The 24074-nt window shown below is 29.6% G+C and overlaps 2 protein-coding genes across 2 annotated transcripts; both read left to right on the forward strand.

Moving 5' to 3' along the window:
• The first annotated feature begins 1263 nt into the window (after positions 1–1263).
• LOC135958311 (ATP-dependent helicase brm-like) lies at positions 1264–14345 on the forward strand. Its single transcript, XM_065509212.1, has 5 exons — positions 1264–1552; positions 4031–4676; positions 4847–4860; positions 9900–10565; positions 14068–14345. The coding sequence occupies exons 1-5, from the start codon at positions 1264–1266 to the stop codon at positions 14343–14345; spliced, it is 1893 nt and encodes a 630-aa protein (XP_065365284.1).
• An 8557-nt stretch (positions 14346–22902) lies between these two features.
• On the forward strand, positions 22903–23574 carry LOC135958312 (uncharacterized). The gene has a single exon (XM_065509213.1). The coding sequence runs from the start codon at positions 22903–22905 to the stop codon at positions 23572–23574; it is 672 nt and encodes a 223-aa protein (XP_065365285.1).
• The last annotated feature ends 500 nt before the right edge of the window (positions 23575–24074 follow it).

The raw sequence follows: 24074 nt of genomic DNA on the forward strand, positions 1-24074 counted from the left end.
TTCCTTTACTTTTTTGGTTGAGGTGGTCCACTTACTCTTAAAATCGAACATGTCCTGGAACCTTTCCTGTGTTCTTTAATTCTTTTTTTTACAAGAACCCAATACCTTTCCACAGTTGGGGGGATTTGCCTCCCGTGGTACAAAATTTACATTATTGTTTGAATACCACCCAAGGACCTTTTTGCCATAGTGGCATGATGCCAAATCGGGCCAGAAATATGAAGGCTCCCTGTGCAGTTTTTAGAAAGGTAAAAGCCGTTGACACTCCGTAACATATATTGCTGGGTTTATCGTGCCTGATGTCACAAATGATTGGCTTATTTTGCAACTTCTTGGTAAATTTTGGTTGTTTTTTGTTCTTAAACATTACCTCGTCCATCAGCCACATCAAAATCTGCAAGTAAATAAGTTTCATCATACATCACACAACAGGTGTATTTTTTTATGAAATTGTACCTCTATTTTTTTGCTCTTTCTTTTGCTTCTAAGTTTTTTACCGCATTGCGATCTGGAACTTTCTGAACTTTATACGACTTCGACCCAGCATTAGCTTTGGCTAATCAGAGCATTTAACTTTAAGACCTGCTTTTCTGATAGAAGTGTTCGGTGCTCTTCGAAAGAGTTGTTCGACTTATTTTGCCTGACTAATACCTGTTAGACCTTTTTTTCTTCCCGATCCAAGGTTTCTTTAAATGTTCAAGTCCTTATACTGTTTAATGGCTTTTGAAACGGTGTGATAATGAAACTTCAGATCTTTTGCTATTTTGCGAAAGTCCATATGTAGTGGATTTTTATTTTACATATTTTTTGTTGATGTCCATTTTGACCGAAATAACAGTTTAAAATTAATGATTTAAAAAATATGATACAATTAAAAGCTAACGTGATTAAGAAAATAATAATTTGTTGTACCAAGGATAAGTTTTGCCTGGAATAGTGTGTATAAGATTTTTTACTTACTCTTAGTATTCTTTTAAATATTTTACTCATATGAGTAGTTAACCCTACTATATGCAAAATTAGATTAAAATTTGCATTGGTTATAGGTTTAAGCAGTTTCTTAATTAACACATGTTTTATTATTTGAATTTTCTTGTTAATTAACTAAAGTTAATATTTAATATTTGTTTAATAAGAAATCTATATTAAATGTTTAAATGCAAGTTAATTTTGTTTTCAGTTTTTGCTATAAATAGTAGAATCCATCATAAATTAGACAGTATTCTAAGTTAGAGAAAATCACTACTACTAGTCACTAACGAAATGAAAATTTTTACATTTATATTTTTTGCCGTTACGTTATGCTTGGCTTCCGGAGAAGATGTAGCTTATGATGGTTATCCAGACGGAGGTTATGAAGATGCACCGACTGAACCACCAGTAGATTATTCACCTTCATATTGGGATGATGCAACTACAGAAAAACCTGCTGACTACAATGATTATCCAGCAGGAGGAGATGGAGATCCAACAACTGAATCACCAACTGATTCGCCTGCTGATTGTCCTCCTGAAGATAATGCAGCTGATATATTTAAAAAATTCGGTGGCGGTATAATTTTTAAAGATCTTATTAAAATAAATTTCATTGTAAAAGGAAAACATTAAATTGAGAATTACTCTTTGATTAAAATAAAAATATTTTATATATTAAAGACCGTATTTATAAACGAAATTTAAAATTTAAACAACGTTTTAAAATCAAATTTTGTATATAAATTTTGCTTTAAAACATTGTTTAAATTTAAAAATTGTTTATGAATACAGGGGTAAATAATTAAATTGAAATACCTGTAGTTAAATATATCTGCATTGGCGTGGCCCTTATATAAAACGCTTAGCAATGTCTTCGTAAATACTTTAATTCTAGAGAAAATAAGCTTAATCTGTGATCACTCATATTTTATAACAAAAATCGATTTTTAGTAGAATAAAATTTAAATATCTTGTAGACAAATCCGGGTAAACAGTTCGGTACTTTTTTAAAATATGAATACAGATTTAAATCGTTTGAGACATACATATTTACGCAAAATAGAGTATTTTGATAATTCAAACTTGACGAATGTTTTAGAGTGAAATTTGTACCTACTTTTTTTACTAATGGTACTTTTTTAAATGTAACTTATCAACAGGGCAAGGATTTCTATGCGAATGCATGTTTGTAGTCAGTAACTCAAAAACAGTTTTGACAATTTATCTTTCCGAATCAAAGAATTTGCAACAAAATGGCATCGATTTGTTGTTGCATATTTTGCATACTTTTTGCTTTTTTGCCTTTTTACATTTTTCGTTATATCTTTTATATAATTTACAGTCGGATCTTAAAGTATGATATATTAATATTTTTGTCTCGGGACATAGAACTCAAGTTCTAGTATTTATCCACCAGATCTTTGTTCCTACCACCTTAATGTCAAAAAATTAATGCTTGCAAGAAATCATTAAACTTTTGCTAACGAAGTAATTCGATAATACCGGCAGAATAGTCTGCATTTACCGACGGATGTATACATATGATGTAACGAAATCGTGTCTTTTTATCAAAGATAATTCGACAAAATTTGGTACAATCTTTTCTATTGCTCCAAGGACGAAGTCTATTGAATTTGGTTAGAATCGGTCCATTATTACTCTTAGCCCCCATATAATTGCCTATCTGAAAATAGTGAAATTTATAGTGAAATGAACTTGTTTTTATTGCATATTTTTGTAATTTTTAGTGCATATTATAAAATCTAAGATTCATTAGCTTTAATATTAGAATGATAATATCCGACTTACAGTTCTAAAGTTATTAACAGTACTACTTTAGGTATTTTTGCACGTATCCTTTAAAAAATATGAACTTATAAACAAACCAAACTAAAGCGAATTTTTAAATTCTGAAGAACTTTAAATTTATAATGACCATGGAAAATATTTAGGAGAATTTTGTTCGTTTCGTCCGTCCCCTTTATCAAATAATTATTTTAATATTAAAATTTTTCAAACTGTTATCAGATTTTTGATAAAATTTTCTGCATTTGGTTTTTAGATGATGGAGAACAATTTAAGACCTTAGGAGCTCCAAAAATTGATAAAGTCCAATATAGATTCCACCACAATATTGAGTTTCTCAATTCGATTGTAACACATCAAAATATTGTTCGCAGACCGACAATTTGGGTACTCATAATGTTCTAAGACGATCTAGATAATTCTGTTGAAAACACGAAAGGGCCCAAACGAAAGGAGCTAGCTAGCTGAAATTTTCCACAAAACCTCTTGTTTGCTTGGCATTGAAAGTGAACAGTATCGATCCACCTATATTGTTCTACCAACTTTTGTGATGATCGGTCCATAATTGCATATAACCCCTAAATCAGAATAATATTTTATTGTCACATATTGATGGTATGCAAGATTCGGCACAGCCGAATATAATACATAAAAGTTATCAAGTTTCACACTTATAGGAGGTGATGTGGACTGATCACTGCCATTTTTGGTTCATAATGATTAACAATAGTTATTGTAAAATATCAATATAGTACACATTTTTGCTATAAAGTCGCACTGAGCGAAGTCTGATATTGGAGCTTTATAGTTCATCAGCAGTTCAAGTAAATATTAAAGCGTGCAGCGGCGGACTTATATAATAAACAAATATAGTGTTTAAAAACAGCTGTAATTTGAAAGAGTTTACATCTAAGTAATATAAATAATCCAATGCAAATGTTCTACATTGAACCTGTTCTGCATACATGAGTATTATTGTAACTGTTAATGTTTGTTAGTAAATATTTATTTTATTACAAATAAACAAAAACTGAAGAATTTTATTAAGCTACATAAGAATTTACATGTTGTTACATTAAATATGTTTTAAAAATTTTTAACATAAATACTGTGTTTAAGTTTTAGAATTTACAGTTCAAATCAACAGTTGATTTGACTTGTAACACATCACTAATTCAAGTTAAAAAAAAATCAAAAACCGAAACCGAAACCGAAAGGATTATGAAGTTTTTTACACTTTTCTTGTTAGGCGTCCTATTGGCCATGGCTTCCGCAGAGGAACCACCACCAGAGGATGGTCCCCCAGCTGATGGTCCACCAGCAGATGGTCCACCAGCTGATGGCCCACCAGCAGACGGTCCTCCTGAGGATGGTCCTCCTAAAGACGATGGTCCTCCTGAGGATGGCCCTCCAAAAGATGGTCCTCCTGATGATAGTCCCCCTAAAGACGGTCCACCAGCTGGAGGTTCTAAACCACCTGCCGGAGGATCTAAACCACCTGCAGGAGGTTCTAAACCACCTAGCAAGCCAGCTAATAACAAGCCTGCTGCTCCCGGTAAGAAACCCACTGCTCCCAACAAAAAACCCGGAAAGAAACCCTCCAATGCCAGCAACAACAAGCTCAAAAAAGAAAATCAGAAGAGACAACAGGCCATTAAAAAAAGGCAACAACAAATCAAGAAACAGAAGAATCTTATTAAGAAGGAACATTTGGCAAACGAAAAGAGGCGACAGGAGATCAAAAAAAGTCGTCAGGCTGATAGGAAGAGGAGAGCATTCATTAAGAAGAGGAAAGCCGTCATGAAGAAAAGACGACAGACCGTATTAAAACAAAGACAGGAGCTTAAAAAATTGAATGCTGCTAACGGCAAGAGACGTTGGGAAACCAGACAATGGTAACAGGATAATATGGATTTTTATAAACATGGAACTAATTACTTAATTAACAAATTTACTTCAAAAAGAATCAGACCAATTTTATAACATGAAAAATATATATAGACCATTTAACGAAAGTTTTATGGAAAAAACTACAATTTCTAAAATGTTTTTTTTGTATTAATAGTTGGTATACCAAAAGTTAGTATTGGTATTAGATCGGTTTGCTGGAACTTACAAAACGTAAGAATGTCATATGCTCCTTCAGGATATGTGACAATATATTGGAATAATTCATTTAAGAACTCTAATCAATCCAGTATGAACTGAATGATTACTTAAACAACTTATAATAGTTTCGATAAAAATTAAGTTATTTAATTACTTGTGAACAAAAACACAAACAAGTGACTTAATCACTCCAAATTTTTAGAAACAAAATTCTCCTAATGACTAATGTGCAAGCATCATTTTGGATAAATTTTCATAATGTTGAATTATCCAAATGTGATTATTTATATCTTCTGTGTATATCTAAAAACTGCTTCACATATTTTTATATAGACTGCCTTCGGCCATACTGAATGATTTTCTCCTTTGACTATGTCGAATTGCGGTATCGACTACTGAATCTTATCTGTGTAGAAAGACGATCGCAAAAATGTTCTCCTATGTATAAATTATATAGCGGGTTCAGTTATTAAATATAATTTTGGTTTTCACTTCTAAATAATAGGAGTTTTTACATAATCCAATTTTTATGAATGAAATTGAAGGTTTAAGGCAAACTGGTGCAATCAAGTGTCATCGAGCTCGGTGGATTACTGCTGCAGTAGTAGTATAAATAATGTCAAAATTTTAAAAAGTCTGAAATTTTAATTTTTAGAATTCTCTTCAGAATTGTTTTTCTTTCATAATCGCACGATACACATAACATCAAATCACTTTTGATATTGCTCCACACACAGCGGTTTAAAAACTTTTTATTTTGTAAATAATTCGGCAGCTCGTGAACGATTGCAGATATCTTAATGAAATTTCACATGGTCAGTGCTGAGGTGTTTTGTTGAATTTATTAGTATTTTTATGGGTTCGTAGTTGTAATGGAGGTTAGGGTATGACCACGCAAAGTTGTTCATCTCGTATCTAAAATATTCAATTAAAAAAAATCAACAACGATTCAGTTCTTATCCGAATTTCAAGAAAAATATATTTAGATTTCTTAAAGTTTAGGAGATGTACTTTTCTTTTCAGTTTTTGTTTTAAAAATATTAGATGTACTTCTGATAAAATTTAAAATAAAATAGAGAAAAGTTTTATACAGTTGTCTGGACCCTATACAAAGTTACACGCATTCAAACTTGGAACGTGTTAAATAAATCATCCCTATTAAAACGTTTTCCAATTTTGAAAAATTCACTGTCTCTTTTGTGACCCAATTTTTGGAACATATTTTCACGTTTTAGGAATTTTGGTATTTAAGTGAAGACGATGATAAAAGTTATCAAACCATTGATTAAAACTCCCTTCGGTCTATATAAGTTCCATTCAAATGTTAAATTCTTCTTCACGAAAAATCACTACATCATGAAACTTCCAGTTTTAAGGTTAAAACTTATTCTGAAAATTGATCGGAAAATTTTTTTGAAATGTTAATTCTTAAGTTCACTTTTGAACTGTTTAATATTCATGACATACGACTAAGAACTGAAGAAGATTGGGGGATCGCCCACTAGCCCCTATTGAAACTACGAATCCATATAAATACAAATCAACTCAAAAACACCTCAGTATTGACCATGTAAGATTTCATTATGAAATCATGAGCAACCGAATTATTTCCAAAATAAAACATATTTAAACCACTGTGCAACAACAATCGCACCACAGGAACATCACAGTCAATCGGCTGGCACCATCACCTGGGTGTTTGTTGTCTAATTCGATTTTTATTTAAGAACTATTCTTATAAAGAAAAAGTAGGATAAACTCTCTCTTCAATTTTCACTCACTTATGACTTTAAAAGGTACCATTAGAAGGAAAAAAGTACCACTAAATACACCTTTTGCGGATTCTTACTCATTCAGCATTATATGTGTCACATTTCATGATTCTAGGTTCAAATGTATTCAAAAAGTACCATTAGACAAAAAGTTCCATAAAGTCACCCCTTGGATTCTTAGTCATAACTAATAAGGTTACTGAATTTACCAGTTTTTATCCTTTTTCACCCCATAAAACCCCTTAGCTTATGCCGTTTGGGCTATGCGATGATAAATCAGTCAATAACGTTAGTCTTTTCTGTATACAGTCAGAGTCAAAATTTAGTATACAAGACGCATTTTCATCTATGAAGCTAAATATTTTAATTAGTAATAGAAATATATCTGTGGAGTTTGGACAAAACATCTTAAGTAGCGATAAGAAAATATCTTAGTATTTTTTATAATAAAACTAACTTTTCCAAGCGCTCAGTTTACACTAATCTGCTTCATCTTACGAATATTAGTTTCTGAGATATCATAAAAAAACAAATCGACTTATTTGGAATTGTTGTTGATTTGTTTTTGACAAAGCAACTTAATTCGCAAAAACTGTTGAATTTATCGATAATTATTTTATTATTTATCCTTTGTATAATTCTTTGAGACAAATAGTAAAGTTCTTCAGGGACAAATAATAAAATATTGATCGATAAATTCAACAGTTTTTGTCCTCTCCTGATAAATTTGAAAATTCAACTTAAGTTGTTTTGTCAAAAGTTTACAGATATAATTTGAATACACTTAAAATTAAATTTAGAGTTTATTCTTTTAAAAAACTTTGAAAATTAAAATTGATTTCGTTGAAAATTTATGGGAAATAGGAAAAAGTACCTAAAAACAACAGTCAAAAATTAGTATACAGTTGATCTCCGAAAATAAAAAAGTTAATATATTGTTGGTCCTCCACTTAGCTTAATTACGGCATCTAGTCTCCTTTTCATGGAGCTTACAAGATGTTCAGTTATATCTTTAGCAATTTCCCTTCCCCTCTTCCTATAAAGATGGTTCGGTGAAATCCTTCGTTTTCCAATATTCCGGTAGGTGAATTTAACTGCTTTGGCACATTATACAATAGCCACTCCTTAACAATTCTGGCGGTATGCTTTGACCTAAATTTTTAGCACATACTTTCAAATTGTCCACACCATCGTGGGGTTTCACTAATTAATTTACTCAAAAAAAAATTTCTTCATATTTTCTATTGGATTTTGAGTTTTGAATTTGATTATTTTGACAATTGAATATACAATTTTCGTTATTGGTTGAATTTCAAATACAAAAATTATTGAATAGATAATTTTTGTATTTGAAATTCAACCAATAACGAAAATTGTATATTCAATTGTCAAAATAATCAAATTCAAAACTCAAAATTCAATAGAAAATATGAAGAAATTTAGTTTTTGAGCAAATGAATACTTGATTTAATTATGAAATAATTGAAACCAGTTCAATATATGACAAATATTTGAATTGAAACGGTTTAAGAAATAGTTTTTTCTGTGTATACAACAAAATCAATTTTTTTTCCAAAATTACAAGGTCCGACCAATAAATTTTGATAGAGGAGACAAAAAAAAAGTCACGTGTATCGGCGTTTTGAAACTTTACATCTGAATTTCATTTGAGGGGGGGTTGTAAAGTTTCACAGCTCTGGCACATTCTTATTGTTAATCGTTATAAGAAACCATGTGATCCTTACATTTTAGGTATAAAATGTGTTCAGCAATGTTAGGTAAAATGTTATGGAGAATATTTTTGTAGAATGTGTTAACCCTTTTAATCCTCAAGACATGGGTCTTTTTTGTCCTTCTTTTAAAAAAAGTGCAAAAACCACCATTAAAACAGGGATTTAGTGGTAAAAATGTTCTGCAAAAAAATTATACGTGAAATTTTACTATAAGTCCCTGAATACATCATAACGGAAAATTCAACCAGAAAGTCAGAAATAAGACATAACAAAAGAGAGCCTAGGGTTAATAACGCATTTGTTAAGAATTTTATTTTAAAGAACATTTTAGGTATAAAATGTATTCAGTGAATTTATGCAAAATGTTACGGAGAACATTTTTGTAGAATATGTTAACCCTCTAAATCCTAAAGGCATGGGTCTTTTTTGTCCTTCATTTAAAAAGAGCAACAAACTCCATTAAAACAGGGATTTAGGGGTTAAAATGTTCCGCAAAAATATTATCCGTGAAATTTTACTATAAGTCGCTGAATACACCAAAACGGAAAATTCAACCAGAAAGTCAGAAATAAGACACAACAAAAGAGAGCTTACGGTTAATTACGTATTTATAACTATTAATTATTTCTCAAATAGCAGATTTCATATTTTTATACACAACTCGAAATGGATTGATTTCGTTATTATATTTGTAAAACATTAGCAATATACGGTGAGAGATTTAAAAATATTGAAATAAATTTGTAATATTCTAATAATAGTCCTAATGTTTATAGGCGAGATATACATAGTTGAGTTTTGAATTTGGAATTATACAGAAAAAAAAAATAAAAAAAACTTTGAAATGAATCGATCTCTTAGAAAATATATCCAAATCGATACAAACAATTATCGAGATATTACCGAAACCAGGTTTTATTAAAACAAATAAATTTATTCAAGTGCAGTTTTCACTAAAATATATAAATTGCAATCCTGAAATTGTCTACATATCGCACACTTGGTCATTACAACTAAAGGAATATATTTAGTTTCCAGTAAAATTACTATGAATGTTATTTTGTTAGTCTATACAAATATCATTGTCACGTGTAGAAAGCTCAAATGAATTCAGTTAATGAACTGTTTTTTTAGTAACAACTTTAAAAATTATTAATTTACAGTTGTTAGTGCTTTGTATTTACCACAGTTTTTTTTAAATTTTGGGTATTAAAACAAAATATAACTAGATTAAACAAACTAACCTTTGTTTATTGTTTGTACTCGTGTTACAAAAAATATTTGATTAGTCTAAAAAAATTAAATATTTAAATAAACTTATTACAAGTGTTTCTGTTTTTCTTACAAAAAGTTACAGAATTTTACAATAAATAGTAAGGTGTAATGGTTGAAAATATATAGTGTAATTCAATATTTCATTGAATTCGTTATAATATTTACTTGGAACTTTTCGACTAAAAGAAAATGAAATTTTTTACAATATTAATATTCGGGATTGTATTAGCATTGGTTGTTGCTGAGGAACCACCACCGGAGGATGGACCGCCTGCTGATGGTCCTCCTGCTGATGGTCCACCTGCTGATGGTCCACCAGCTGATGGTGATAAACCGCCAGCTGATGGTGATAAACCCCCAGCTGATGGCGACAAACCACCAGCCGATGGTGATAAACCCCCAGCCGATGGTGATAAACCCCCAGCTGATGGTGGTAAACCACCCGCTGGAGGTAATAAACCACCAGCTGGAGGAAATAAACCCCCTGCCGGCGGTAAACCACCTGCTGGCGGCAAACCTGGAGGTAAACCCAATAAGAAACCATCACCTCCTGGAAAAAAACCCAACAAGAAACCCGCTAACAATCAACAACAGCAAGCCAAGAAGCAACAAGCCATCAAGAAAAAACAACAAGCTATTTTGAAGAAGCAACAGGCTATTCTTAAAAAAGAAATGGCCAAGAGGAAACGCCAAGAAGCCATTAAGAAGAGACAACTGGCCATCCGTAAACAACAAAAAGCTAATGAGAGGAAACAAAACGCATATATCAAAAGACAACAGGCCAATTTCAAACGTCAACAGGCCAATTTGAAGAGAGTACAGGCTAAATTGAAGAAGGCTCAGGCTGAAAGAAAACGTTTACAAAAGAACAAGAACAAAAATAACAACAGACAGGGTTAGAATCACATAAAACTGTTCTACAAATGCGATAAATGTTAAATTCATAAAAAAATATTTCAAAAATAAAAAAAAAATATTCTGTTAAGCAGGCACTAAAATTATTAATTTGTTTTTGTTGGGGTTTTAATTATGGCTTATTATTTTAAATAAGCATATTCATACAATCAACGCCTAAACTAAGTAGATGATTGAATTCATACTTTGAAATACTGCATCAGATTAAGTAGTTAGACTACTACTAAAAAAGAGTTTTATGATTTGAAGTGATTTCCAAAATATGTCAACTCAATGTTTCCGGTTTTCTAGGTTGGGCGATATAAAACCCAATAAGTAACCAAGTAGGGAAAATTCAAAAAAGTGGAAACAAATCTGTTACTTCTAAACGGATATTCCGATTTTAATAAAATTTCCTATGGCTATAGATAAGGTGTGGCTGAGTTTAAGTTTGTAACTGAGTTTATGTTTTGGAATTTGGACTTTAAACAGAGCCTCAAAGCCCCAAATTGGGGTATCTCGGATATATGAAAAATTTAAAATTATGTGAAATTTTTTTTCTCCTTCAGATTTTAAAGATTATTTTACAAAACTTTACGAGATATTCGCATTTGAAAATTAAAATTTCAGTTTTTACCAACCTTAGTCTCGATTTTTCCTAATAGCGGATCCAAATCTCTCCTGATTATACCCTACACCACCATAGTGGGGAGGGTATATTGATATGATAGTGCTTATGTTTGTAACATACCAAAATATTGTCCCAACACCCACCTTAACCCCTTGTGGACCAAGGCATTAAATCGTTGAAAAAGTTGTATTTTTTTTATGAAATATTGAAAATAAGGACTTCATTTATAAAATTGTAACTTTGTGGAGGACCTGCACGGTACCGAAAGGGACCTGCAAAGATCCGAAAGGGACCTGGTACCGTTGGGTCAGCATCAGCCAAAAGATAAAAAACTCATAGATTTTTGTTTACGTTTTATTTATATATTGATTAGATTTGTAACATTTATAAACTTTTTTATTACAAGTCTATTTTATGGTATTTTACGAAGAAGTATTTTTTGTCATTACAAAATAAATAAACACCACAATGAGAATATGAAATAATTCATCGTTATTCTAGGTAAGCGAGTTTGCCAATAGCACTATGGTTTCAAATACAGTTTTTATGGCATAAAATAAAATAATCATGTCAGAGCTTTTAATTTCAGCACATTTAATGTCCATGGTATATAAATAAATTTAAACAAAAAATAGTCAATTGAACCACGCCCACACTCTACGCCCACTAAATGGGAAGGTATCCAAACTGAACTCTTTTTTTATATGTAACAGAAAATTATATTTGTTTTATTTGATTATTTTTGTTAATATTCAGATTCTTATTGATTTTTTTAAAGAACCCACTCTATTAGTACATCATATTTGTGCCCGTTAGTTGTCCAATCCGAAAGCATTTCGGTACGGGTAATCAAAAATTGTGCTAAAATAAAATGACAATTGTGGGTATTTGCTGAAAAATGCTGGCGAGATATGAATATACACTCAAAATACACACTTTGGCGAAAACTTCCACATTTAAACTTCCATGCAAGTTCGTGCCCAAACACAACTTTTGGTCCACGGAACTTATAGGTTATGGCGAGATTATAAAACTACACAATCACAATATCAAGAATTACGACAAGGACTCAAGAAAAATAAAATTCAAAAATATTCCATAAAACTACTTAACTTGGGCTACATTTGCCATTTTTGAAATACTTTATAACTTTATTTTTAAATGTTTGCTCGTTATACAATTGTAATACTGTTTTAACACTTATTTAAGAATACGTGTTTAAAGTTTCAACTTTGAAAGCCTAGCAGACCAGCAGTGTTGTCAAATGTTTTTTTTAAATATATTTTCTTGATTGCTTGGAGTATTGTCTTTAGGAAAATAAATTAATTTTTAACAATTTTTAAAAAAAATTTTTTGAATTTTTGCCAAAAAAAAATCGATCTGGTACCATAGTGAATATGCAAAAAAAGCGATGTCCGTCCGACCGTCCGTCTGTCCATCCATGTAAACCTTGTAATCAAACTACAGGTCGCAATTTCAAAGATAATTCGATAAAATTTGGTACAAGCTTCTTTAATGCCTCAAGGACGAATTTGGTTAGAATCGGTCCATTATTTCTCCTAGTCCCCATACGAATGCCCTATCTGAAAATAGTTAAGCTCTCATAAATACCTTAGTTATAAAGATATCCAAACCGAATTCTGCAGAAATGAGTTTTATATAAGTCAAACTCGCCTCACCAAATTTCGGATGATCGGTCCACAATTAGTCATAGCTACCAAATAGGCCCTGAAAATCACTTTAACTAGCATAAATCGCTTAAAAATATTGGTATCCTAATAAAACTCAGCACAAATAATTTATATATATACAAAATTCATGCCACTAAATTTTATAACGATCGGTCCATAATTAGTCATAGCTGCCATATAATGCCCAATTCCGAAAATCATTTTAATGAGTGTAGATTTCAAGTCACACGATAAGGCATCGACTTGCCAAAAACATCTCTTTATTTTAAAGGGGTCGTAGAGGATTGGCAGATACATATTTCCAATACTATACAATAAATTATACTATAAATATTGTAAAATATGCATTATTTCCAAATCAAATTCCAAAACTATTTTTTAGTAATAGGTAATAGCATTTATATTAATTTTTTTAAAAATTGTCCTTTAATTTTTCATACATTTTTTCTAAAAAGACAAAGTTAATAAGATATTAAGCGGTAAGTAAAGGCAGCAAACAAAATGTTATGAAAATATTTCCAAATGTACTGCAATATCTTAATGTGTTCCAATTTTACATTTTTCATCATGTCAAGTTTTTATGTTAAATGTTATTTTGAAAATTGATCGGGAACATTTTTTCTTTTACGTGTTAATTCTGTAGTTCTAAAATTTTCAAGAATTCTAAAATGAAATATTTCTAAGCCACTATTCGCAGCAATTTCTAAATCACATTTCAATTTATTAAAATAAATAACTATTTTAATAAATTAAAATGTTAATTCAATATTAATAATATACAAATTTTGGAGTTTTCCATTATATTTTGTTACGAGTTTAAGTCTATATTACTTTACACATACCATTTAATCTGTATTTGTTGTTTGTAAGTAATTATATATCAATGTTTATATATTTGTTGTTAAATATTTGTTTAATTGTAAGAAATGTCAACAAATGTAAGTAAAACTAAAGAAGTAAATATTTAATTTAAGTAACTCTTTACAATTACATAGTTACATTCACCTGTGAATATTAAATATCTTAAATATTAAACATTTTAAATATAAATAGAGATTTGAAGGTATACAATTTATAGTTATATCGACTTGATTAAGAATAATACAAATTTGAGTAAAACACTATTTGAGAAAGATAAATCATGAAATTTTTTACAATCATTTTGTTTGGTGTTCTCTTAGCAATGACTTTAGCAGAGGATGGTCTTCCTAAAGATGGTCCCTCAAAGGTTAATACACCAGTCCTTTATAAGAAACCAGCAGGCACCACTAAAAATACATTAGTAACTACCAAAAAACCTATTAATAGCAACAGGAACAATATCAATAATAAACTTCAAAAAGAAAATCAAAATAGACGTCAAGCTATCAAAAAGAGACAACAAGAAATCAAGAAAATTGGTCAATTTATAAACAAAAGAGAGAAAAAGCACAGGAAAATAACAAGAAAGAACAGCTAATTAACAAGAAAAACGAAATCAGAAGAAAAAGGTAATAGGTCATGTTTAAACAAAGACAGGAGCTTAAAAAAATACAAGAGAGCAATGAAGCTGCTGCTAAAAAATTACAGGCGATCCAAGTATACAAGGATAAAATTTTATAATTTTGAAATTTAAAATATTTAGTAAAGCTATTATTTATTTATGTAAATATTATTTAGTAAATCAAAAACTTAAACATTTTTGTACTTAAAAAAGTGTTTTTAGGAATCTTCTGAGTTAAAATCCAGAAAGTTCAGCAGTGCGCTTCACTATTTATTTTGAACGATATGTTAAAAACATGACACATTTTTTTCTGTCATGCTGGGCACCCGGCGGTTTAAATTAATTCGAGTACTCTAAATCCAGTGGTGATAAACGTTTTTTTTTAGGTTAGCTCTTGTTTTCGAGTTATACCGTTATTTTGGAGGAGGTAGCACAACATATATTCGCGTAACTGAAAAATACAAAATTCCCCAATAAAATTGCCTTTAACTCTTTGTGGTTTGGTGGTTAGTTTAATAACCACATTTTCTATAGTCTTTAAAACATAGTTTATTGGCCTCTATTGTCATTTCGCTAAACAATTATATTTTTTGAAGTCATCGTTTATTCGAATATTCGATTTCCAAAAAATTTATACGAAACAAAAATTATCATAATTATACCACTTCACTCCACAAAAAACCTTGGAATGGGGTGGTTTTTTCATGTTTTGATAAATTTTTTCTTACTTTTTATATTAAACTGACCTTGATTAAAGTAAAAATGCAATTGTTTTGATTTTAAACATATACACAAAAAAGCGTGGCTAAAAGAGTTAAGCAAGACTAAAACTTTTTTTAATCTTCGCAGTCGTTTTAGAAATATAAATATTTTTTTTTTTAGCAAAATTTCGAAATTTTGTTTTTTTTAAAATGAAGTCTTACTTAGTTATCGAGATATAAATATGTCAAAAATTGGTCAAAATATCGATAAAGTCTTAGCCGTTTTTAAGACGATTATCTCAATTTTAAATATCAACCGAACCTGTATTGCATTTGCAATATTGATGTATCAATCAAGTTTGTAAGTTATTTTGGGGTATTCGGCAAATATATCGACCCCTTAGTGCCAAATTATCGTAAGCGCCATTTTCTAACTTTTTTTTTATTGCAAAAATTAAAATTTTATGGACCGACTGATGCTTTAACGTTCTAAGAATATCAAAATTGTTAATAACTTCAAAATTATAGGCGGTAAGATTTTATCGTAAGTCAATGTTTACCTTTTACAGTAAACGAATTTTATCGTAAGCGACACATGTGGTATAGAAAAAAAAGAAGGAAATAAATCTGAAACTTCTAAATCGTTAGATTGGTTTGAATGAAATTTCACATGCGCAAAGAAGAAGTGCTGTTGAGTTTAGGTTCTGAATCTGGACCTCATGGGCGCACCAGCGGCGCGACTAATGGCCCTCAAAGTAGGACACCTCGGGTATGTTACATTTTTAAAACGATCCTATTTATTCGTTTGTGTTACGATTTCAAAAAAATTACACATATAAAATCTTCTCATCGAATTTTCAATATTTTTACCTAACCTACTCCAGTTTTTTGATAACAGCGTATCCAAATATTTTCCGATTTTCTCCAGTTTTCCTTCGTTGGACTAACAATATATGTATGTGTCAAATAGAGAAAGAACTGTTTACAAATAATGACTAAGTCCAAAGTTATATACATTTGAATTTAACAAATTTTAAAAAGCCGATTTTTCGCTAATTTTTTATGGGAAAAAAGTCATGTTTTTCTTTTTAAGTTATCACAAAAAATTTCTTAGAGGATGTATAAGGATTTTTTACTTTCTGAAAGCTAGGTTTTCACATAATATTTTAAATGAAAAAAAAGTTTTAAATTGTTGTTACCGAAGGGACCAGGTCCAATAAAAAAACACCTATTTTTTTTTAAATTAAACTTTAGGGCAAAAATTCTCAAATCGCATATTCGATATCAAAATATAGTAACCGATTTTAGATGGCCCAATATGCTTTTAATTATTTTGTAAAGGGTTCCGATAACTCCGACCCTGGTATGGATATTATAGCCAAAAAACTAAAAATTTTAATTTTTCAACACTTTTTTGGAAATTGTGGGATTGCTGATAATAAATTTCAAAATTCGTTTTTATTTTTCCATTTTGAATAGAAAATTTTACATAACTGTGAAATTTCATTAAAAACTATTCTTAAATAACAAAAATTCAATAAAAAACATTTTTTGTCATATTTTTCAATAATTTTCCATAAATTTTTAATTGTCAATAGTTCTACATATTTTTGAAAAATAGACAAATAGCTTGAACGAAATTATATTATATCGCATCATAAAATTTTTAATTCAATGTATAAATTTCAAAATAATCGAAAAAACCTTCTCCTGTAAAATTTGTGTTTTGTCGCTTACGATAATTTGACTCTAAGGGCTCGATATTTAAACAGACAGACATGGTTATATCGATCCCGATATCTATAAACCTTTATATACCTTTAACTCTCGTTGGAGTTGGTTATATATTTAAAATCTAAGAGTATAATTTTACTTCGTTACTAAATTTCATATTAGATTTATCAGCGTTAATAATTCAGAAGAAGAATTATGAAGAATTTTTATATTTCTACCAAATTAAAAATTAAATGTATTGAAGAAAATTTGATTGATTCCATATATTTTATTAACTTAAATTTTGTTTAATTAACCCCATTATGACGACGATTTAAATTTTTTACTTTTGAATCGTTTAAAATACATACATAAGCTAATTATTTTAGTATTTGAAACCAACACAACTATAATTCAAAATTTTATACAAGTGTATTCTATTTGTTATCTATGGACATATTTGTAAATGTTTTTATGTGAAATTAAATATTAGTTTATCTATACAAATAGAAAGTCAAATATTTTATTTACAAATAAAGTTTCGCATTTGAAAAAATTTTGCAATAAATAGTGGATTTATCAGTAAGAAATTATAGTTCAATTCCTTTAGTTATTGAAGAAACATTAAGCTAGCTATCTTTTTTTAAAACAAAAATAAAAGTTGACAACAATGAAATTTTTAACAATTTTTATTCTTGGTCTTGTATTGGCTATGAGTATTGCCCAGGATGTAGATACAACAGGCACAGTCACAGACACTGGCACTGGCACTAGCTCTGGCACTGGCACTGCAGTCGATACACCTACTGATGTTCCTAAAGACGACAAGCTCGAAGAAATCAAGAAAAAACAATTGGCTATTTTGAAGCAGCAAGAAGCTGTTAAAAAGCAACAATTGGAGAAAAGGAAGAAGCAAGAGACTGTTAAGAAAAATCAATTGGCCATAATCAAACAGCAACAGACCGCCCGCAAGAATCAATTGGAATTAATCAAGAAACAAGACGAGATTTTCAAAATTCAAGAGAACAATATGAAAGCACTACAAAACCAGATAAATAATGCTTTAGCCGAAAAGAAAAGGTTAGATGCTTTGCTAAGGCAACAACAACAAAGGGGTTAAGAGATGATAATCGGGAACATTTATTTAAAGTCAACTTATAATATAAAGTATATAAGTATCTTAATAAATATTATTTGCAAAAACTATGTCTTTTAGAATATATTATAATTTTTTGGAAATTAGAGAAGGATACTACTTTTTCGTTTTCTTTGTTGTCGTCGTTTATAATTGTTTAAATTACATTTTTATTTAGGGCAATTATTAAAGTATCACAAACTTTATGAAGAGCCAAACTGAATTTTGATGCAAAAATTAAAAACAAAAAATACAATTACTTAAGCTATAATATTATCAGATACCTTTAGATCATGTTCAGTTTTACCTTCTATTGAAAAGAGATAATGAAAAATGTAGTCGTATATGTTTTTGTGAAGTTTTAAATTTAAATTTGTTAACGAATTTCATGTACTAATAAAAAAAGCTTCCTGCCACAAAAGAATTTGATTAATGACTCAATGATTTTTTTCAATAAAATTGAGCCTTTTTTTGAATAAAATTTGGAAGTAAAGCTAATTTTAACTATAATAAAGTTAGAGTATTAAGTCGGCTCTGACAAATTCATAATTGGAAAGAAGTTTTTAAGAATTATTACACTCTGCTACAAAATTACACTTTTTGTCAGAACTAGAGTTTATATCCCTGGAATTCCCGGTACAAATTTTCCGGGAATTTTGCCAATTTTTCACTACCCGAAAATTCATAGAAAACAAGTTAGAAGAACTCTATTTTTTTCACCAAAAAACAGTGAAAAGTTTTTTACAGTTTTTTGCTTATATCTCGGCAATAATAGACCTCTTATTATTATTTTTTTGGAGTTGTTCGTATGAAAATTTAAAAAGTGAATTCATTATTTATAAAATTTATTTCTTATTGAATCATTCTAATTTCTTTTTCAAATCCATAACAAAATAGCTTCAAAAATTTATTAAATTATTATATTGTTCTTCAATTCAAAAAGACTTAAGAAAATTTGTTCGATTCATTTTGTAAATGATTTGATTTAACAACAATTTAATCATTAAAAGTTTGAATAAATTCTGTTATTAATTAACTTTAAAATTAATTCAGTTTAAACAAAGGCTTTGGAATGAATCTAAAAAAATAAATATTAGGAATGGATTTATGGAATGAAAGGCTGATATTCTTTAATTACGGATTAAGATTTTAGTGAATTAAGCACAAATTTTATTAATTAATTCGAAGCTCTGATATTTAATAACTATAACACTAAGTTTTTATATGAAATTTGTCTAAAATATTCCTAATTTACAGTATCATTATATATATCGGAAATAGCCGGGTACCCGGGAATGTAAAAAAAAATTTCCCGATTCCCGGGAATCAAAAAAGGTCGGGAAATTAAAAACCCTAGGCAGAACTTTAACCATTTTCAAATATTTTGAAACCACCTCAAAATTTTGAGTTAAGAAAAAAACTGTTTTAAGATAGGTAGAAGCACTTTAGTGCCTCTGACTTACACATTTTTAGATCGATTTCAATAATATGAACAGTTATGGAGAGGCAAAGAATTAAGATTTCATTAAATGTATATTCCAAGAAATTAGATAAGTTTTATAAAAAGTTTTGTATTTCTTTTTATTTTTTTTGTTTTTTTTTTTTTAAATTCAATAATAGTTATTTTAATTTTTTTCTATGAAAACCTATTTTGTTGGCACATTGTTTTAAATAAAATTTCGTATAGAAAAAAACGAGACATTACTTGTTAAAATCGATTTGTATTTGCAAACGTTATTAAACTTTTTCGAAAAAATTTACCTTGAAAATTAAAGATGGATGAAATAAATAGCTGAAACTCGTTAATTTTCTGTATTTTTTTCCAGAAATATGTATATTAATGAAAATTACGTGAAAAACATAAACACCCATTAAAAAAATAAATTTTTGTTGGAAATACCTGCGAATATGTTAACGGGTATCCTAGAAAGACAAAAACTCATACACTAGTAAATACGGATATATCTATATTTATAAAAATGAAATGGTCCATGTATGTAATGAGCGATTTTGCTGATTTTTTTTTATTCGATTTGTAAAGAAAAAAAATTAAAAAATTCCGGGTAAAACTCAAAAATTCTGTTTTTGTGAGTCCAGTCAACTGTAATAAAAAAGCTTCCTGAAGTATGCAATACAAATTTAGATATTTTATTTGCAAATAAATAAGAACAGGCTGGTGTGAGTGGGTTGGAGAAACTTGAAGAACTAACATTAGTAAATGCTACCGGGCGAAGCCGGGTTTTAAATAAAATAAAGATTTTATTTTAATTTTTCTCAAAATATGTTAATTTTTTTCCCTAAATTTCTTGTTTAAGTGGCCTAAGACACATTACTGGTCTGGGGAATTTGTAATAACTTTAAAGTTTTTTTAAAAATTTTTTATCATTTATATCTCATTACAAAGACAATTACGTACACACTTCATTCAATTACAAAAGTATTTATTTAGTAGCACAATTTTTACAAAAACTGAATTTTAGCGATAATACAGTTTTTGGGTTATTTTGACCCAAAGGAAATATAGGGTTAATCTACAAAAAAAAGGTTTAATGTAATTTTCATTTATATAAATAAATCTACATATTTCTGGAAAACAATGCAGAAAATTAACAACTTTCACCTATTTATTTCATATAAATAGTAAAATTTTGCATATATCTGAACTTTGACCTCTATGCGTCCCGAAATCGTTGTCCGATTTGGTTAAAATTTTCAGCACTTAACTTTTAGGCCTAGTGTCACAATATTCCACCCGGCACTCTCAAAATTTTAACAAAAATGTTTTTCCATACAACTGATTGTCACTCACATATACATTTGTTTATATTTTTATAACTCATTGTTTTTAAACTTACACCTTTATTCATAATACATTTTAAACTCTCCTGTCAAAGACCTAACTCAGTTGTCAGAAACCTAAGTGGTGAGAATGTATTAGTAGAAAAAAATATGTGAAAACAAAAACAACACTCGTATGTGTGATTATTTTGAGTAATTTTTTTGTTTGAGTTTTTTTCTAGTTTCCGCTCTATGTTTCTCTATGCCCTACACCACCATATTGGGGAGAGTTTTCTGATTCGATTAAACAATGTGCGTCCGTCCGTCTGGCTGGTTGGATGTCCATGAAAACTTTGTGCTCAATGATGATCGGTCTATAATTAGCCATTGCCCGCTTACGAAAATCACTTTAACGAGCATAAATCTTTTAAGAATGTTGGTATACACATAACTTCAATAGAAATACCATACCTTCTTACTTGTTTTATTTATAAAAGGTTTATAAAGCCAATTTTTCATACCAAACTGATTTATAATAAGGCCTATGGTCCTATATTAATCCCAGAACGGTTTTTATTCGAATACTATTAAAAAATATATATGTGCCAGTGTTTTTGTAGTAATAGTATGATTAGGGTACATTAAAGCACTATTGAAATTGACTTGGGGTAATTTTAACCCCAAGTGCTATATTAATACTAGACATCATGTTATATTTTTCTTAAGTTTCATCAAAATCGGCCCAAAAATATATAACGTTTCGCTATTTTTCCATGAGAAATTCCAAATATTGAAAAATTTGACCTTTGACCTTCTCGATTTTCCGATTTTAGTAAAACTTTCAGACTATATATAAAATTACATGGACTATAATATTCTGAGTAGCTTTTACTTAAAAATCATAACAGTAAGAAAATTCTGCTCATTCGCCAAAATATGGCCAAAAAATTTGTTTTTCTCGAAAATCGCAAAATTTAAATCTCAGGTACGGAATAACTGTAAGAGGTATTGACATACTTGTTCACATTTTTATTCCCTATTATGTTGTCAATAAATCCCCAAGTGATCAAAAAATTCTGAAATTTTTTTAACAAAATTTTTAAAAATTTTAAATTGGAGTTTTGAAACTGCCGTTAAAAAAATAATATTTTGTCGTCATACCTGCGAATAGGTTAACGGTATCCTAAGAAGACAAAAACTCATATACAAGTAAATATATGTATATTTAAGTAAAAATTAGCTCTTACTTTAATATTTCTCAAAATATGTTTATTTTGTTCTACATTTCTTGTCCTAGTGGCCTGGCGATTTTTTAATAACTTTAAAATTTTTTAACCAATTTTTGTGTTTTCTATTTTATTAGAACGACAATTGCATAGACATATCGATTTAAATTAAATAGCAAAAGTAATTATTTAATGGCAAAATTTTTACAAAAACTGAAAAAAATTGAATTTTTTCCCCTTGTAAATGCACCTCAAAACTAAATCGCAAGTCGGCACGGGTTGCAATCATGATAGAAAGACAAAATTTCATATTTAACTATAGTTTTATATATATAAAAAAAATAGAAGGTATGCGTTCCAAAATTCCAAAAAAAAAATTTTGGGACACTCTAACTTATATATACACTTTTTCAAATTTTTTCTTCTATATCTAAAATATATAGAAAAAGAATATTTCTATAATATACATTTGAAAACATCTACATACATATAATAATATATAATAAATATATTTAGATTAAACAAATATTTATTTTATGTTTAATGGAACTAAGATAGCTTTCGTCTGTATTTAAATTGCAAAAAAATCATTATATTTAGAGCGTATTTGGTAAATATGATAAATTTATTTTAGCAATTTAATAATAAGATACTCAATATATATAAAAATAATGTATATATGTAGCAAGTAGTTTCAAAATTAATTTGCGCAATTGAAAACGGATTTCGATTAGTTTAAATATTTGTTTAATCTGAAATAAATGACATGTGCACGCAAATAAAACAAATAATATTTAAACAGTATTATTTGCTATAATTTTTGCAACAATTTATGTGAAAATAATTTTAAAAATTTACCATAAATAGCTAGTTTCAATTTTATAAACTACAGTTGAATTGAATAGTTAATTTGACAACATTATAACGAATAGTCAAAAATGAAATTGTTCGCAATATTTCTTTTTGGCCTTCTATTGGCTATGGCTTTAGCTCAGGAAGGTGGTGGTGAAGGTGGCGGTGAAGGTGGTGGTGAAGGTGGTGGTGAAGGTGGCGGTGAAGGTGGTGGTGAAGGTGGCGGTGAAGGTGGTGGTGAAGGTGGTGGTGAAGGTGCCGGTGAAGGTGGCGGTGAAGGTGGCGGTGAAGGTGGCGGAGAAGGTGGCGGTGAAGGTGGCGGTGAAGGTGGCGGAGAAGGTGGCGGAGAAGGTGGCGGAGAAGGTGGCGGTGAAGGTGGCGGTGAAGGTGGCGGTGAAGGTGGCGGTGAAGGTGGCGGAGAAGGTGGCGGTGAAGGTGGCGGAGAAGGTGGCGGTGAAGGTGAAGGTGGCGGTGAAGGTGGTCCTATTGAAACCCCTACTGAAAATAGCAAGCTACAAAAGGAAAACGAAAAGAGACGTGAACAAGTTAAAAAACAACAAGAAGAAATCAAGCAAACGAAACAAGTGGTTATGAAAGCGTATGAAGCTAATATAAAGAGGAGCGAAAATATCAAACGGGGAAAAGAGGAAATTAAGAAGAGGCAGGATTTGATTCAGAAGAGAAACCAAGTCACGAAGAATAGAAGGGCGAAGGTTGATAATCAGAGGGAGTATCTCAAGAAATTGTTAGCTTACAATACTGCAGCTAGGAAGAGGTTGAATGCCGGTAACAGAGGATAAAAATATAAAATATTTTATTTAATATAATAAATATATAAAATATCATTATCATGCTTTAGAATTTGATAAATAAATATAAAGATTTTATTATTTGCAATTAAAATCCATATGTGTATCGTTTAACTTTTGTGAATTTTGGTTTTGAAAAACATAAATTTTTAAGAATAAAAACTCATTTGGTGTATCGAATCATGTATCAAGTAATCAACCTTAACAAATTAGATATCGGGCTATAATTAAGTATGAAATTGGTTAATTTGCAAGTCGAATTAACATTTTTTGATATTAACGAGAACCAAACCACCCCATCTATATAGCAATTTTAAAGATCGCATTTGAGTTTTTGCTGCTATCAAATAATGTTCTATAGCTCTATTCTAATGACAAAAATATATCGCACACTAAATACAATAACGTCACAACTCAAAATAAATTGATTCACAGTACACATCTCTAACTACTTCAAAAATTTTTTTCTTATAAATATCTTTTTTGGCTTG

The sequence above is a fragment of the Calliphora vicina genome, chromosome 4, assembly GCF_958450345.1.
Source record: "Calliphora vicina chromosome 4, idCalVici1.1, whole genome shotgun sequence".
Lineage (NCBI taxonomy): Eukaryota > Metazoa > Arthropoda > Insecta > Diptera > Calliphoridae > Calliphora > Calliphora vicina.

What these genes read in the sequence shown, in the direction of transcription:
- LOC135958311 (XM_065509212.1), top strand. Translation starts at nt 1,264, where the DNA reads ATGAAAATTTTTACATTTATATTTTTTGCCGTTACGTTATGCTTGGCT. An exon ending in ATTTAAAAAATTCGGTGGCG is followed by an intron (nt 1,553 to 4,030) that starts GTATAATTTTTA and finishes TTTTCTTGTTAG; the next exon opens with GCGTCCTATTGGCCATGGCT. An exon ending in CAAAAATAACAACAGACAGG is followed by an intron (nt 10,566 to 14,067) that starts GTTAGAATCACA and finishes GTGTTCTCTTAG; the next exon opens with CAATGACTTTAGCAGAGGAT.
- LOC135958312 (XM_065509213.1), top strand. Translation starts at nt 22,903, where the DNA reads ATGGCTTTAGCTCAGGAAGGTGGTGGTGAAGGTGGCGGTGAAGGTGGT.